At 39.9% G+C, this 15,838-nt stretch overlaps 1 protein-coding gene across 2 annotated transcripts in view; it reads left to right on the top strand.

Moving 5' to 3' along the window:
* SYT16 (synaptotagmin 16) overlaps positions 1–15,009 on the top strand; it is a 113,165-nt gene extending 98,156 nt beyond the window's left edge. For both annotated transcript variants that reach the window (XM_089522754.1, XM_089522755.1), the window contains 2 exons: positions 2,635–2,824; positions 11,776–15,009. In XM_089522754.1, coding sequence (XP_089378880.1) covers positions 2,635–2,824; positions 11,776–12,089 — 504 coding nt within the window. In that variant the 3' untranslated portion in view covers positions 12,090–15,009. The remainder of the gene's footprint in view (positions 1–2,634; positions 2,825–11,775) is intronic.
* The last annotated feature ends 829 nt before the right edge of the window (positions 15,010–15,838 follow it).

Below are 15,838 nucleotides of genomic sequence, written 5' to 3'. Positions count from 1 at the left end.
TGATCACATGGCTGGATGCCTTGTTGTGACCTAAGAGGGAGTGATTTGTGCCAGTGGCAGCAGCGCTTTGTGGCACAGCAGGATGCATGTGTGGACAGCTGCCAAGTGTCAATTTGGAGTGAGGAGGTAACGGGGAATCCAGGACCTAAATCATTGCCAAACAGGTAGGAAAAGCTGTGAGGATGCTCAGCTGTGGTACTATATGTACTATGACACAATTTTTTAATATTAAGTTTGAATCTTAAGCATGGTTGGCCTCTGTTGTCGTATGCCTTCAAATCATTTCTGACTTATGGTGACCCTAAGGTGAACCTATCATGAAGTTTTCCTGGCAGAATTTGTTCAGAATGTGTTTGCCATGGCCTTCCTCTGAGGCTGAGAGAATGTGACTGCCCAAGGTCACCCAATGGATTTCCATGGCTCCACAGGGATTCATATCCTGGTTTCCAAGTGTCTTAATCCAGTGCTCAAACCACTGGATCCTTAAACCACTATAAATAGCCAGTGGACCTCTGTTTGGGGATATGTACATATTCCTCATTGTCACTACCTGTTATCTGCTTTGGGAGGGACTATAGAGAAATGATACAGTGCATAGTTTGCTGACAAAATAATGCCAGGATCAGTCCTTGACATCAAAAGATTTACAGCCAAGTTAAGTTACAGATTTTTAAAAATTACACATAATGAATTTCAGATATATAGTTGCATTTTTATACATATGTAAACTACAGCTAAGAGGCTGATATTTTGTTACACTAGGAAGGAGCTTTAAAAATTAATTTGAGAGAATATTTTCTATTTCCAATTTGGCTATTTTGTCATTCAGTTTAATTTCACTCCCTCCCTACCGGTCCCTGGTGCCTCAAATAAAAAGATTTGGGAGGGGGTCTGAAGATGCGGCCAGTCAAAATAGGCCATACTGGGCTAATTGGGCAAATACTCTGAATGGGTATTAGGCAGGATGGCCATGGCAAACACTCTCAGAAGAAACTTGCCAAGATAGAGTTGCCTTAGGGATGCCATAAGTCGGAAATGACTTGAAGGCACACAACAACAACAACGGAAGCCAAGATCCTGCATTGTGTTTTACATAGAGTTAATCTACACTCACAGAGGACTTTATCACACTAACAAAAAAGATGAGAGCATAGCAGGATATTGTTCCCATCAATATCGTGCAATAATGCTATGATTATCACATAATGGCATGACTATCTCACAATTATCCCATGAATAAAGAGGCATTCTAGCACTGCTTTTTATTCATGGGAAAATCCTGTGAATAAAAAGCAGAACTAGAATGCCTCTTTATTCACAGGATAATTGGGCCGTAGCGTGACGTCACACAATAAGCATAGCGTTATTGCACGATATTAATGGGAGCATCTCACTATGCTCCCGTCTTTTCTGCTAGTGTGATAAAATCCCATGAATGTGCTTGCTATTTCTGCAATTCCAGTGAATCAAGTGGCACGCTGGTGGCACTCAGAAAGAGTTTGGCTATCTAAGAATGAACAACTGCCTGTGCAACAGTTACACTTGAGGAACTCAATTTATGCAGTTGTGAACTAAATGGCAGATATTACCTTTGGCCAAAAAAGTGCAACTGAGGGCATATGGGAATTTACTTGTGTATAAAATACCAAGGGGATGCTGGCCAAAGCTGGATCTGGCCTGTAGAAGTTCAGGTGATTTTAGTCTTTAATTTTGGTGAGGGCAGTTATCTGTATTCGTCTTTTAGCAAAAAAAGACATTTGGCACCTTGAAGACTAACCATTATTACTTGGCAAGCTTTTGTGGACTGCAGCCGGCATCATTGAAAACTTCTGCCAAATAAAACTTGTTAGTGTTTAATGTTCCACAAGAGTTTCTGTTGTTAAGTATTTAAGATGCTGCAGGACACTGTTATGTTGGCTACAACAGAACACTTTTCTAGGTTAGTGTTTACTTTTCCCAGAGCTTAGAGAACATTTTTTTGGACTACGAAGAATCGTATGGCATCTGAAAGTCTAACAAGTTTAATCAGGCATACACTTTCAAGGACTCCAGCCCACTTCATCAAATCTAGTGAAAAGGAGTTGACAAAAGCTTATGCTACATAAAACTTCATAATCTTCGTGGTACTACAATACACTTTATTGTATTTGTTGCAACAAACTACTTCAATATCTGAGGAATTTTGAGAGTTATAGTTCTCCCAAAATACCTTTTCCACTGAAAATGATGACTTGAGAATTCTGAGAATTATATGGTGTATCTACACTGGAGAAATAATGCAATTTGACACCACTTTATGTGCCATAGCTCTATCCTATGGAATTTTGGGATTGGTAGTTTTAGAGGGTCTTCAGCCTTCTCTGCCAAACCATGCTGGTGCCCCACAAAACTGCAAAAAACTACAAAACTACCTACAAATCTCAGGATGGAAGGATTTGTATGGATGGAACCATAGCAGTTAGTGTCAAACTGCATTATTTCTCCATTGTAGATGCACTCACTCCTAGTTCCAGAGCTCTGACTTGGTTTCATTAAGTCATATGTTATATGAAAAACAAAAATATCTCAATTCATTAGCTATTCTTTCTCTTTCCTCTCTTCATTTCTACCAATTTCTCCCTCCAACCCTTGCAGAGCGGAGGCTCCCAGATCAGTCTCTCAGCCATCTCTCACAGTGACAGTGCTTCTTCAAACCAGTCCCTGTCACATGGAGGTGTTCCAGAACTGCTGGTGGGGCTCTCCTACAATGCTACAACAGGGCGATTATCGGTAGAGATGATCAAAGGAAGCCACTTCCGGAATCTTGCTGTTAACAGGCCACCAGGTATGTAAAGGTGTTCATAGAATCATAGCATCATAGAGTTGGAAGAGACATCAAGGGCCATCCAGTCCAGCTCCCAAAGCTCTTGGCTTAAGGGGGTGTGAAATGTGAATTGGGAAGCCTGCCGTCTGGCATTAGGTTTTAACTGCCTTAGGCCTCTCATGTGGACTGTGCAATACAAATGTAATGCAGAGTAATGCCTAAATATGAAGGGGAGGGCATGGATAGTGAACCCTTGTTTCTTTTTCACTACAACTCTGTTGTAAAGAAACTTCTCTCATGAGGGTGGCATTTTCTATTCCTCACCAATATGGCAGCTCTTGCTACTAAACATGTTAAGCCACAGGTTCCTGACTTCTTTTGAGCACAGAGATTCTTCAGTGAAAAATCTTTGTGTACCTTGGTTCAAATAAAGTCTTGTTCAGATGTATGTGTGAGTATGTGATACATTGTTGTGTGTTGTTAAATTATTCATGTTTGAAAAATCATTCGAAGCATTAAAAGCATCTTCTTGGGATTTTATTTTGAAATAAAGTTCAAAATACAGGTGACAAAAAGCATGAGACTGTCACAGCAGTGCAACAAGACCACTAATTTAGTATAAAAAGAAGAGAGGACAAAACCAAAGCCCCCAGCCTTTAGAAGAAGCAGAAATATTCTCACATGGTAATTACATCTGTGAATTACTGCAATTATATCAGAAACACATTAGTCTCATTAAACAAATACAATAGCAATAATATATGAGGAAGCACAGAAGTTAAACAGTGTGAATGTGGGTTAAAAACAGAGTCAATCTCTTAAATAAACCAAGTATTTATTTAACCCTTAATGTGAACAATGATTTATCATAAATGTGTAAAATGTAGTGTCGTCCGTGGAATTAGAAGGATACCAGACATTGCTTGCCAGACTTCTTTACAGTAAACCAAAGGATATCTCAGTTTCTTTAAGAGATTGAGAAACTGGCTCTTCTCATTGTGATCAATATAAAAGTAAACAATCTAGTTTGAAATATATCAGCTGGACCTCTGGCTCATTTCTCTCCCATGTACACACACAATGGTGGTGCATATATTGGGCTTGTTTTTCTATATTGATTTAAGGAACAATAATCCATGGGTGGGGGAGCTGGAAATAGTTTAGTTGTCACAGATGGATTGTAATCTAATGTGTAGGCTGTTGTTACACTTTGTAAGGCTGTTGAACCAGTGCTCATGGTCAACACCAAGAAGCTGATGAATCAGGCTTGGTTTCTGCTTGGAACAGGGAACTGACTTGCATAAGGATCAGTAACAGCTGGTGGTTCCAATGTTAGCAGCAGTTTACTCCACTCTGGGTTTCAGCTTGAATTTTAAGGTGCTATCCAAAGGAGTTAACCTTTCAGGACCTGGAATAGCTCCTTTATAAATTTTAGACCAATGGTTCCCAAACTTTGGTCCTCCAGATGTTTTGGACTTCAGCTTCCAGAAATCCTGACCGTTACCCAAGAATGCTGGGGCTTCTGAGAGTTAAAACCCTGGGTGAATGAAGTTTGGGAACTGCTGATTTAGATATAACCAAAAGCAGATTTACTGTCCTCCAACTGCTTAATGGTAAGGACAAGAGGAAATCTTGCTAAATGACTTGCTCTTGATGAAAAAGGCTGTCTTTTAACACACTGAGATAACCTGTTGAGAATTTGTTCACCCCTGCAAGTTTTTCTCTCTTCTGGCATGATTAGAAGAAAATAAGTACTATTTTTCTTCTTCTGAGATTTCTTCAGTTTGTTCAAAACAGAACCAAATATGTAGCCTTGGGGTTTTTCCTGGACTACACTATCTGTTGAGGTACAGATGGCATGAGTTACCAGGCTTCCCGTCTGTTAGTTTCCACTGATTTGCTAACTGTGCCCCATCTGGGGAAAAAGAACTTGGTTGGACTCTAATAGAAAAAAATAAAAAAGATGAGGTTTTGTTTTCTCCCAAGGAAGTTATTTTTTGTCATCTGTTTCAGTAGATGAAAAGGCTGAAACAGACTAGCATTAGTGTTCCATTGTGTACATCTTGTATGTTTAACATGGATGAGGTTGTGGGCATATGCAGAATACAGTGCAAATAAGAGTCATGGAATCATAGAGTTGGAAGGGGCCTCCTGAGCCAAAGGGTCCAACCCTCTAGTCAATGTAGAATCTCCACCTAAAACATCCCCAGCTGTCCAGCCTCTTTTTGAAGATGTCCAGAGAAGATGACCCCACCACTTCTCTAGACAGTTGGTCCCATTGCCAAACAACCCTCATTGTCAATAAGTTCCAGCTAATGTTTGATCAAAATCTACCCTCCTGTAAAACTATTAGACCTGGTCCTCTTCTCCAGGGCAGCAGAAAACACACCTTCCTCCTCCTCTCTATGATAGCACTCTACAATATTCTCTTCAACAAGCTGAACATGCCCAGCTCCTTCAACCTTTCCTCACAGATTTTGTTCTCCATACTGCTTGTCATCCTTGTTGCCCTTCTTTCAGCCTACTCCAACTTGTCTTTATCCTTCTTAAAATGAGGTGCCTAGAACCGAATGCAATACTCTAAATGAGACCCAACATTAATATGTAAGTATAGAGAGACAACATGGCAGGGTGGTTTGAGTGTTGAACTAGGACTGTGGAGACCAGGGTTCGATTCCCAGCTTGGCCATGTAAACCTACTGGATGCCTTGGACAAGTCACACGTTCTTGGCATTAGGGGAAGGCAATGGCAAACCTCCTCTGAACAAAGCTTGCCAAGAAAACTCCATGGCATGTTCATCTTAGGGTCACTTGAAGGCACACAACAACATATAATTAACATGTAACAGTAATATGTAATTATCTAAATTAATTAATTAAAATATTTAAACTCTACTCTATATCACAGATTCTGGGGCAGCACACAAATGAAATCAATCCAAACAATTCAAAGGAATTTAAGGTTTAAACCAATAAAAATAATTCCAATAGACTGAAAACATGTGAAAGAGTTAATGGATTAAAACAGCTTGAAATTGTTAAAATATCTTAAAATTATGAGCCTGAACCTTTTGGAATAAATCCATTAGGTCTCAAAGGCCTTACTAAAATCCCATGTTTTCACATTTTGATGGAATGAGGTCAGTGTCAGTGATAGTTAGGCCTTTTAGGAGGAGAGCATTTCATGATCAGGGTACCATAGCAGAGACATCTCTCTCCTGTTCCCCCTCATAGGTATGTTGTTTCCATGGGTGGGGCATAGAGGATGGTATCTCCAGCACTCTTCAGTCATTGTGTGTGTGTGTGTGTGTGCGCGCGCGCGCATGAACACGCCTTCAAGTCACTTGTTGAGGTATGGTTTCCCCATGAATTTCACAGAGTTTTCTTAGCCAAGGAATACTCAGAGGTGGTTTTGCCTGATCCTTCCTCTGAAATATAGCCTATAGCACCTGGTAGTCATTGGTGGTCAGCCATTCAAGTACCAATCAGGGCTGACTCTGCTTAGCTTCCAAGATCAGGTGGGATCTATTGCCTTGTGGGTGTATATGGGGAGTGGCTCTCTTTCATTTATCAAGATTATAAACTGTTTAGGGCTTTGAATGTCATGCTAAGGGACTTGAATTCAGGCTGGAATATATTGGCAGCAAATGAAATTCCTTTAAGACTGGCATTGTATGATGGCTATGTACTATTCCATATGGATCACTTATAAATGAACTGTGTCTTGTGTTTGTGGTTATATTTGTTCTTGTGTGCCTCTATGTTGTCTCTGACTTATGACCACCCTAAGGCAAACCAGTCATGGGATTTTTTTGGCAAGATTTGTTCAGAGGAGGTTTGCCACTGCCTTCCCCTGAGGCTGAGAATATGTGACTTGCGTAAGGTCACCTCAGTGGGTTTCATGGCTGAGTGGGGAATCAAACCTTGATCTCCAGAGTTATAGTCCAACATTCAAACTGCTATGCAATGCTGGTTCTCTCTCTCTATGTTTATTACTTACTTTATTTTATTACACATACCCCATCTTTTCCCTAACATGGCACCCTGGGTGGCTCTTTGTTTAGTTTGCATGTGTTTGTTTGTTTTCTCCTTTGGTGGATATATGCCAGGCTGAACTCTCATTTACCCTGGATGCTTGCTCTTGGGATCTTCTACATGTTTTGCATCCTAAAATATTTATCTCGATGTATTGTTCACTCCAGTTTTTCAGATGAAGCTGGAAGGAGATAAAAAGTTAAATCAAATTCTCAGCAAGGTCCATGTGCATGTGGAGAACATGAAGCAGTTTGATGCCCAGAAAGGTTTCATTTTCAGAAAGGCAGGAAGATGTTGTGTCAGTCAGGGTGCTACATTTTTCTGTTTGTTTTGGCAAACTTTCCTTATGCCATAGGTGGAGACTGGCAAACAAGGGTGGGTGCCCCTTCCAGCGAACTGATAGTGAAATAGATTAATGACTCTTGTCCACTGAACTTAGTTTTCATCCTTTGAAGCAAATTCTGTTTCCTTAGTTTATCAGATACAGCTTCCTCCATTTATGGTCTATTTACTTATTTGTTTGAACAGATCACACCCTGGTGAACTGACAGAATTAGCAGCATGAGAGACTAAGTTTTTATGCCACATTAAGCAAGCAAGCAATGGTTGCTAATCATGATGGATATAGATTACCTCCTGTTTCAGAGGCATTATGGCTTTCAAAACCAATCTCTGGAGATCAAAAGTAGGAGGATGACGAATGATGTCCTCACATCTTAATTACAAGATTTTCCTTGACATTGGGTTTACCATTGTGATGGACAGAGTGCTGGACCAGATAGGTTTTTGGTCTGATCCAGCAGCACTCTTCCCATGCTCTTAAACTGTAGACAGTTCTGGTCGATAGCTTTTGTTTTGCCATTTCAAGGGATGAAGCAGTCACCTTCTGAAATATTTTAAAACCAGGGAAGAAGAGTATGATGCTGCTACTATGCTTCTTCCAGGTCCCCTACTCAGAATTGTGGGCACCTGTCACCCAGCTCAAATAAAGTATGTGCCTTCAAGTCACCTGTCAATTTATGGGGAACTTATGAATTTCCTCCAATTTTCTTAGGCAAGGAATACTCAGAGGTGGTTTTTCCACTGCTTTTTTCTGAAATATAGCCTACAACAGTGCTCCTTAATCTATCTGATGTGGGGGATCAACAAGTCTCCCTTCCCATGCTATTTATTTACTGGTATTTAATTTAGTTTAGAGTATTGATACCTCTTTCTTCAGCCACAAAGGCTCCCAGACCAGTCTACAGATTGCTAATTTGACAGTTCCCTGTCCTCAAGCTTTTTTTGATCACTAGGATTTCTTATTTGTTAATTTAAATAAGAAATCTTATTGATCAAAAAAGCTTGTGTATAATAGCAAGTACAAATGCTTGCTCCCTACTTGTATCAGTGTTATGGCTGGTATCAATTTCTAGGGGCCCATTCACATAACACAGTTCTAATGCTGTGATTCCACTTCAACTGCTATGGCAACTTTCTACGGAATCCTGGGATTTGCAGTTCAGGGAAAAGCATTTAGAATTCACAACCAGGAAGCTCTACTAGCAAATTAGAAACCACAGGAGTCCATAGGATGGAACCATGGCTGTTTAAGTGGAGTAACAGGACTAAAATTGTGTGTAGTGTGAATGGGCCCCAGTTCTGCTTGAAATTTACCCCATTCTTCCCTCCTTTCAGGCACAACCTACTGTAAGGTTAAAATCTTCAACTAAACCATCAAACCTTTCCTTTTATTTTCCCCTTGGCTGCCCTTTCCAACATCCCAAGAGCTCTGTTTGGTTGATTCCACATAATGGCCAGGCTTCCTGGCTCTGCTGTCTGTCACAGAGGAGTCCGCAACCGTGGCTGTAAAGAGGACTGTGGGACGGGTGATGGGCTCTTCTTTTTGTACCTTAAACAGCTCTACTTTACCTAGGAGTTGTGAGGGTTACAGCTGAAAATCTCCCTGCCTCACAAAAACCCCACAAAAACAAAACAAAAAGAAATGCAAGTAAAATACAATGGGAACTTAGATTGCTTTGTCATTTCCCAAATGGCCCTGTTTCTATTTTTCCTACACAACACACACAACCATACAACAAAGTGTCTACTTCCTGCTTCCATAGGCTTCAACAGGTGGCATTTTATAGAACCATATGATTTTATGATTCTAAGAAATACAAGTAAAATAATGAGATCTTAGGTTGCATTGTCATTTCCCAAAGGCTCTGTTTGCTTTCCCTACACAACACACACAACCATACAATATCTATTTTGTACTTCCATAGGCTTCCACAGGTAGCATTTCATAGAATCATAGAATTCATAGAATCTATGAAATATACGTAAAGTAATGAGAATTTAAACTGAGTTGTCATTTCCCAGATGGCTTTGTTTCTTTTTTCCTGCACAATACACTCAACTATACAAGAAAGTGTCTAATTTCTGATTCCACAGGTTTCCACAGGAAGCATTTCATAGAATCATATCATTTCATAAAATCGTATGATTCAATGAAATACAGGTAAAATAAAGAGAACTTACTGCAGATTGCATTGTCACTTCCCAAATGTCCTTTTCTTTTTTTTCCCTACACAACACACACAACCACACAAGAAAGTGTCTAATTCCTGCTTCCATAGGTTCCACTAGAAGCATTTCAAAGTATCATATGATGATTCAAAAGATTCTATGAAATGCAAATAAAATAATGAGATCTTAGATTGCATTGTGATTTCCCAAATGGCTCTGTTTCTTTGTTCCCACACAGCACACACAACCATACAAGAAAGTGTCTAATTGCTGCTTCCACAGGAAACATTTCATAGAATCATATGATTCTGGGATTCTATGAAATACAAGTAAAATAATGAGAATGTAGATTGCATTGCCATTTCCCAAACGGCTCTGTTTCTTCTTCTTTTTTCCACACACAACATACACAAAAGGGCCTAAACCCTGCTTCCAGAGGATGCTGAATTCCTGCTTCTTGTCCTCCAGATGTGTTGTACTGCATCATGGGGTATTCTCATAGAATCATAGAATTGGAAGAGACCACAAGGGCCATCCAGTCCAAACCTCTGCCATGCAGGAACTCTCAATCAAAGCATACACAACAGATGGCCATCCAGCCTCTGTTCCATTCTGTATTATGGGGGGTTCTGGGAGTGTAGTCCAGCACATCTGGAGGGTACCGTCTGGGGGAAGATTACTATTATTATACTATTACTTCTAATTAAATGGAGCATAAGAGAATGAGGTGAAGAGAAGCAGGTCACCTTCATTCTGAGTTATGCAAATGTCTTGATCCCTAAAGCAAAGTTTTACCTCTTGTGTTTCTCAGGCAGAACAGACTATATAAAATAACACATGGGTATAATGTAGGCCATAAACAACTTGAAGGTACACAACAACACCAACAACAAAGGATAGAAGGAGAGATGCACATGTTAGTAAGAAGACTAAGGGCTGTAGCACATGTCATATAGCTACAGATCCCACTGGGTTGAATTCATAAGAATATCACAATACCTTTCTTAAACATAAATATTCTGTTGATCTTTTTCTAAATTTGTATCATTCCATTCTTCTAATTGGCCTAAGACCACATCCAAGATTGATTAGGGCAGTGAATCCCAACTTTTTCTATACCCCACATCCCTAGGCAATGTTTGATTAATGTTTCCACCTCCTACAAATGTAATACCACATTTGAAGATGAGAAAGTCTAATTTCTAATTTTTGAACCAGACATTGAACCACATATAGAATCATAGAGTCACAGAATCATAGGTCCAAAACACATTGCAGAAATAATCCAGTTTGAGACTGCTTTAACTGCCTTGGCTCATTGCTAAGGAATCCTGGGAATTGTAGTTTGTTTTGGCACCAGAACTCTCTGACAGAGCATGCTAAATGTCTCACAAAACACAGATCCCAGAATTCCTACAATTGAGCCAGGGCAGTTAAAGTGGTCTCAAACTGGATTATTTCTGTAGTGTGTTTTGGACCATAGAGTTGGAAGAGACCTCAAGGACCATGAAGTCCAACCCAGTGAATACACACTGCAGGTGAACAAACTGATTTTTTTGGGGGGAAAACAGCTTTTTAACTCAGTGCATAAAATGCTAATCTACATTGACCAATTAGATTCTAATTTATTCACAAAAAATGTCAACAGTAAAATGAATCCCAGTTGTGGACATAAAATTCAATTACTGCTTTGTTCCTGCTTCTCATTCATGATTTTGTCAAAATGTGGATTTTTTTTGCTGATTGCGATCCTTCCTGTAGAGTCAGGTGATTCCTGGATTTTGTCTTGACTGGCAAAAGAGAACTGAATCTAGATTCACATAAGTATCTTTGGGGCTGTGCAGACCGCCCCTAAAGGGTGGTCTGGAGCTGCCTTCAGGTGCGCTGGATTGGGGCCATGGCAACTGCATGCCACAGCCCCGATCCAGCCTTTCCGAGGTGAAGAAAGGAGCCACAAAAGCAGCTTCTTTTTGCACCCTGGAAAGGTTGCGATAGCTGCGGCACCGCAGCTTGAAGGCACTTCTTTGCTGCTGTGTCATGTGGAAACAGTGCCAGAGGAGTGTCGTGATGCCATACACTGTGTGGAGCGGCGTGCAGCATCATGGCATCCTGGGGGTGGAGTTGGGGTGTGTGTCATGTGGATGCAATGCCCTGACTCCACCCCCAGGCTGGCCTTAATGGACGGTCTGCACAAGGCTTTTGTTACACCCCTGAAATTCCATCTTGCATCCCATGTTGAGAACCTCTGGGTTAGGATCGTGTGTTTTTTAATGTTTTTTGAAATTCAATAAAAGTTATATATATAGCAAGTGAACACATACAAATGCCTGGCCCAAGGGTCTTCTTAACAGTCATTTGTGTAATGTGTTTTGCTTTCAATAATGAGAATCTTTTCCCATCCTGAGAACATTTCCTTTCTCCTGCAGACACCTATGGAAAGCTCTGCCTTCTCAACTCGGTTGGCCAGGAGATGTCTCGCTGCAAGACTTCCATCCGCCGAGGCCAACCTAACCCTGTCTACAGAGAGACTTTCGTCTTCCAGGTGGCCTTGTTTCAGTTGTCGGATGTCACGCTGATGATCTCCATCTACAACCGCAGGAGTATAAAGCGCAAGGAGATGATCGGCTGGCTCTCCATGGGTCAGAACAGTAGTGGAGAAGAAGAGCAAAATCACTGGCAGGAGATGAAAGAGTCCAAATCCCAGCAAGTGTGCAGGTGGCACACACTCCTGGAATCCTAAAGGAAGTGCCCATAGTTCTCATACTTTGAGTGCAGGTTTTCTCTAGCTGGGCCCAAAGCACAGAGGTTGTCTCCCTGACATTTGATATATAAAGGATCATCCATTTACATGATCACTGAACTTCCAATGCTCTCTACCATCACAATTCTTGTCTTTTGCACTTCCCCACCCAGTAACTAGTGGGAATCTCTTGAAATAAAACCCAGGCAGTTGGCAAAGGGAGAGCCAAAAGTTAAAATCTGATCAATATCGTAATCCAGCACCAAACGTCATTTCGATGTCTCCATTAGGAGTTAAATATTATCTTGCCCTTGGCAACTTGGTCACATAGACAAATCTGGATGGCTGTGCTAGGATGAAGAGGGACTTAAAGATACACAAGGGACAGGGAGTATCTTTTGGAAAACATGTCAGTGCTCTCCTGAAACGCATTTTTTTACCTGTAGAAAATATTTATGGGGAGAATTTGACCTGTAATATTGCTTGTCCCATTATAACATCTGAACTGTGGTTTCGAAACACCTGAATGGAATATTTGACAGAATAGTTACATGGTCTGAGTCAAATTATATAAACTTTAGCTTTAGGAGCTGCAGGGTAGGATAGTAAGAAAAACTGGCTGGAAGGTTCCTCATTTGGAGCCATAATATGGCCTGTTCTAAATCCTCAACACTCAGTAGACATACTCCTTTGGTTTTCATATGTATGAGGGTTAGAAACTTACTCTCCCACACACACATTTAAAAAGCTTGCTGTTGTTGTGTGCCTTCAGGTCGTTTCTGACTTATGGTGACCCAAATGTGAAACTATCAGGGTGTTTTTGAGGGGCAAGATTTGTTCAGAGGAGGTTTGCTATTGCCTTTCCCTGAGACTGAGAGTATGTGATTTGCCCAGGGGCACCCAGTGGGCTTCATGGCTGACAGGGGAATCAAACCTTCATCTCCAGAGTCACTGTGCAACACTCAAAGCACTACTTTCAAACAGATCAGTTCTGGACCCAGTGTCACACTTTGCAGTGTCTGGAACATACGCTCAGAACATGGAGGGTAGATGGATACTGTAATTGTATGATTCAGTCACTAGATGATGCTGTGCCTAGTTCTGGAATCCTTTAGGGACAGAGTGAAAACACATTGTAGAATTTATGGCAGAGCCTGACAGCATGAGGAAGAAGTAGCTGCACCTTTCTCACACATAATTTCATGCATCTATAATGTGTGATTAAAACACTTCAGACTAGCAGTGCTTTCTCCACCTGCACACCCACAGCATTCTTGGGATTGCCATGGTGACATCTTTCTTCGTTTTTCCTGCTGCTTGAGAGTTATTTGGCTACAGGAGAAATATATGTGATGATTTGATGGGCAGCTCTCCTTATAACTATATATACAGAGTAGGAAACAACATTGTAGAGGGCAAGTAAGAAGAGGATAATCTAGAACCACAAAGGCCAGTATGCTCAGGGTGACCAGTTGTCATAACTTTAAAGGAGGACAAGGCATCGCAAAATGTAGGACATTCAAGAAAAAATGTAGAACATTACCAAATAAAGCCTAAAACATTAATATAAATATAAATTCATGGTCAAAATGGCTGACATTTTGAAATTCCTCCTGAAGAGAAAGTTGAAACTTAGGACATCTGGTCACCCTGAGTATGCTCTGAGTATACCTTGGGTAGAACTTTAAAACAGTGGTTTTCAGTCTGTGTTCTTGTGAAACCTTCAAGAAAACCAGGGTTTCTTGGTGGGAAGACCAGTAGTGCTGTACAAGCAGCTTTGGAAAATCTTTGATTGTTGTGGCTAGTCCCAGTGTAAATATATTGTAGCCAGATCATGGGAAAGGTCTGCTTCTCTTTGGAGTACAACTCTCATTTTTTCTCCGTTGATGTGCTGGTGATGGTGGTCCTCAAAGGTCATTTTCCAGTTTCTGGTTAAAGCACATAATATACTGTCCCTTATTGACTATGTGATCTGCAGTGTTACAAAGAATAATTTGCACTGTGGAGAGGTGCTAGGCTGATAGTGATATTGAAAGGGATCCCTTAGACGGTTAGCTTTGAAAAAACAAATGGCTTTCATATGGCTTTCTTCCTCTATTGTACTGTTTTTAAATTTTGTAAGCCGCCCTGATCATATCTATGGAAGGGCGGGGTAGAAATAAAATTTATTATTATTATTATTATTATAATAATACTTACAAACAGACTTGGAAACACAGGACACTGCCTTATTACACTGAGTCAGATGTTTGGCCCAACTAATTCAACGTTATCCACATTGACTGGCAGAGCTCCTTCCAGGATTTCAGAGGGTTCTTCACCAGCTGATCTTGGAGATGCTGACAGCTTAACCTGGGACTTTGTGCATGCAAACCATGGTTGTACCACTGAGCTATGCCCCTTGCCTTCCCCGTGAACTTCTCTTTTATTTTTTCCTTCAAATATCTTGTAGGGCTGGGAGAATTCAAAGATATAGCTGTGTTTGTCTGTAGTATCCACATATAAAGAGATCGTGTAGCACCTTTGAGACTACCTGAAGGAAAGAAGTTGGCAGCATGAGCTTTCGTAGACTTAAATCTACTTCCTCAAATGTATCTTCCTCAACTTCTTTCTTTCGGTTAGTCTCAAAGGTGCTACAGGATCTCTTTACATACTTGTAGGGCTGAGGTAGGGAATAATGACCCTCTAGATGTTTGGCAACTCCTAACATTTCTTATCACTGGATATACTGGCCTAAACTGCTGGGAGTTGCACTCCAGCATCACCTGGAAGGTCACATAATCCCTAGTTCTGTTGTAGGGATATAGTGTTTAAATAAAGATTATTAATCAAAGATTTTTGATTATTTTTAAACAGAAATTTCTTATTTATTTATTAATTTATTAAACTATTTATATTCTGCCCCATATCCAAAGATCAATTTAAGAGAATAACCATTTATTGTTCTATAATATTATAATTTTGTAATAATTATACTAATTAAAACAATAATACTAATATATTAATTCTAATACTAAAGAATACAAATATACTAATTCATATATCACTTTATACCAGAATTGACTGTTTTAAACCAAATGACTTTAAAAAACAAACACTTCTGTTTTTTCACATTGATTATTCATATTTTATTGATAACATAAGTTCAATCTAAACAACTTGCTTTAAAGGAGCACTTTTAAAAGAACAATTGTTATTTAAGTTAGTGGACATAACATTTGAACTGCATTTTTCTACTTAATTTTCTGACTGAGTCCTATATTGGTGTAATCCTAGCTATTCGTGCAAAAACTGGTTTAAACTAATACAAAAAAAGTTTAAAAACACACACAATCTTTTTGGTTAAAAACAACAACTGTTTTTCCACTCACCCTATTTAAAACCTGACTTTTAAAAACAATTTAGAACAATTTAAAATAACGCTGACTATAGCACATGTGCAAATGGGATAAAATCAATTAAACCTCAAACGCTCTAATAAAAAGCCGCATTTTGACTTGGTGCCGGAATGACACTACTGCTGGCACCAACTGGGCCTCTGAGCTGAGAGTATTCCAGAACAAATGGAAGTTGGGTTGTTTTTTTTAAATATAGAGGCTTATAAAAGCAAGCCCTACTGAAAAAAGAGACATTCTCTTTTCTGTTGAAGAGGACAGGGGAATGCCTCATCTAAAACAATGTGTGCTATGAATCATACATCCATTAGCAAAAATTGAAGTAGGCATCTTCTTTCAGAATGATTGTTTTTT

The sequence above is a fragment of the Sceloporus occidentalis genome, unplaced genomic scaffold (genome assembly GCF_023333645.1).
Source record: "Sceloporus occidentalis isolate IW3139 unplaced genomic scaffold, rSceOcc1.0.p SCAF_4, whole genome shotgun sequence".
In the NCBI taxonomy this organism is placed as follows: Eukaryota; Metazoa; Chordata; class Lepidosauria; order Squamata; family Phrynosomatidae; genus Sceloporus; species Sceloporus occidentalis.
This window is presented reverse-complemented; position numbering and strand designations above follow the sequence as displayed.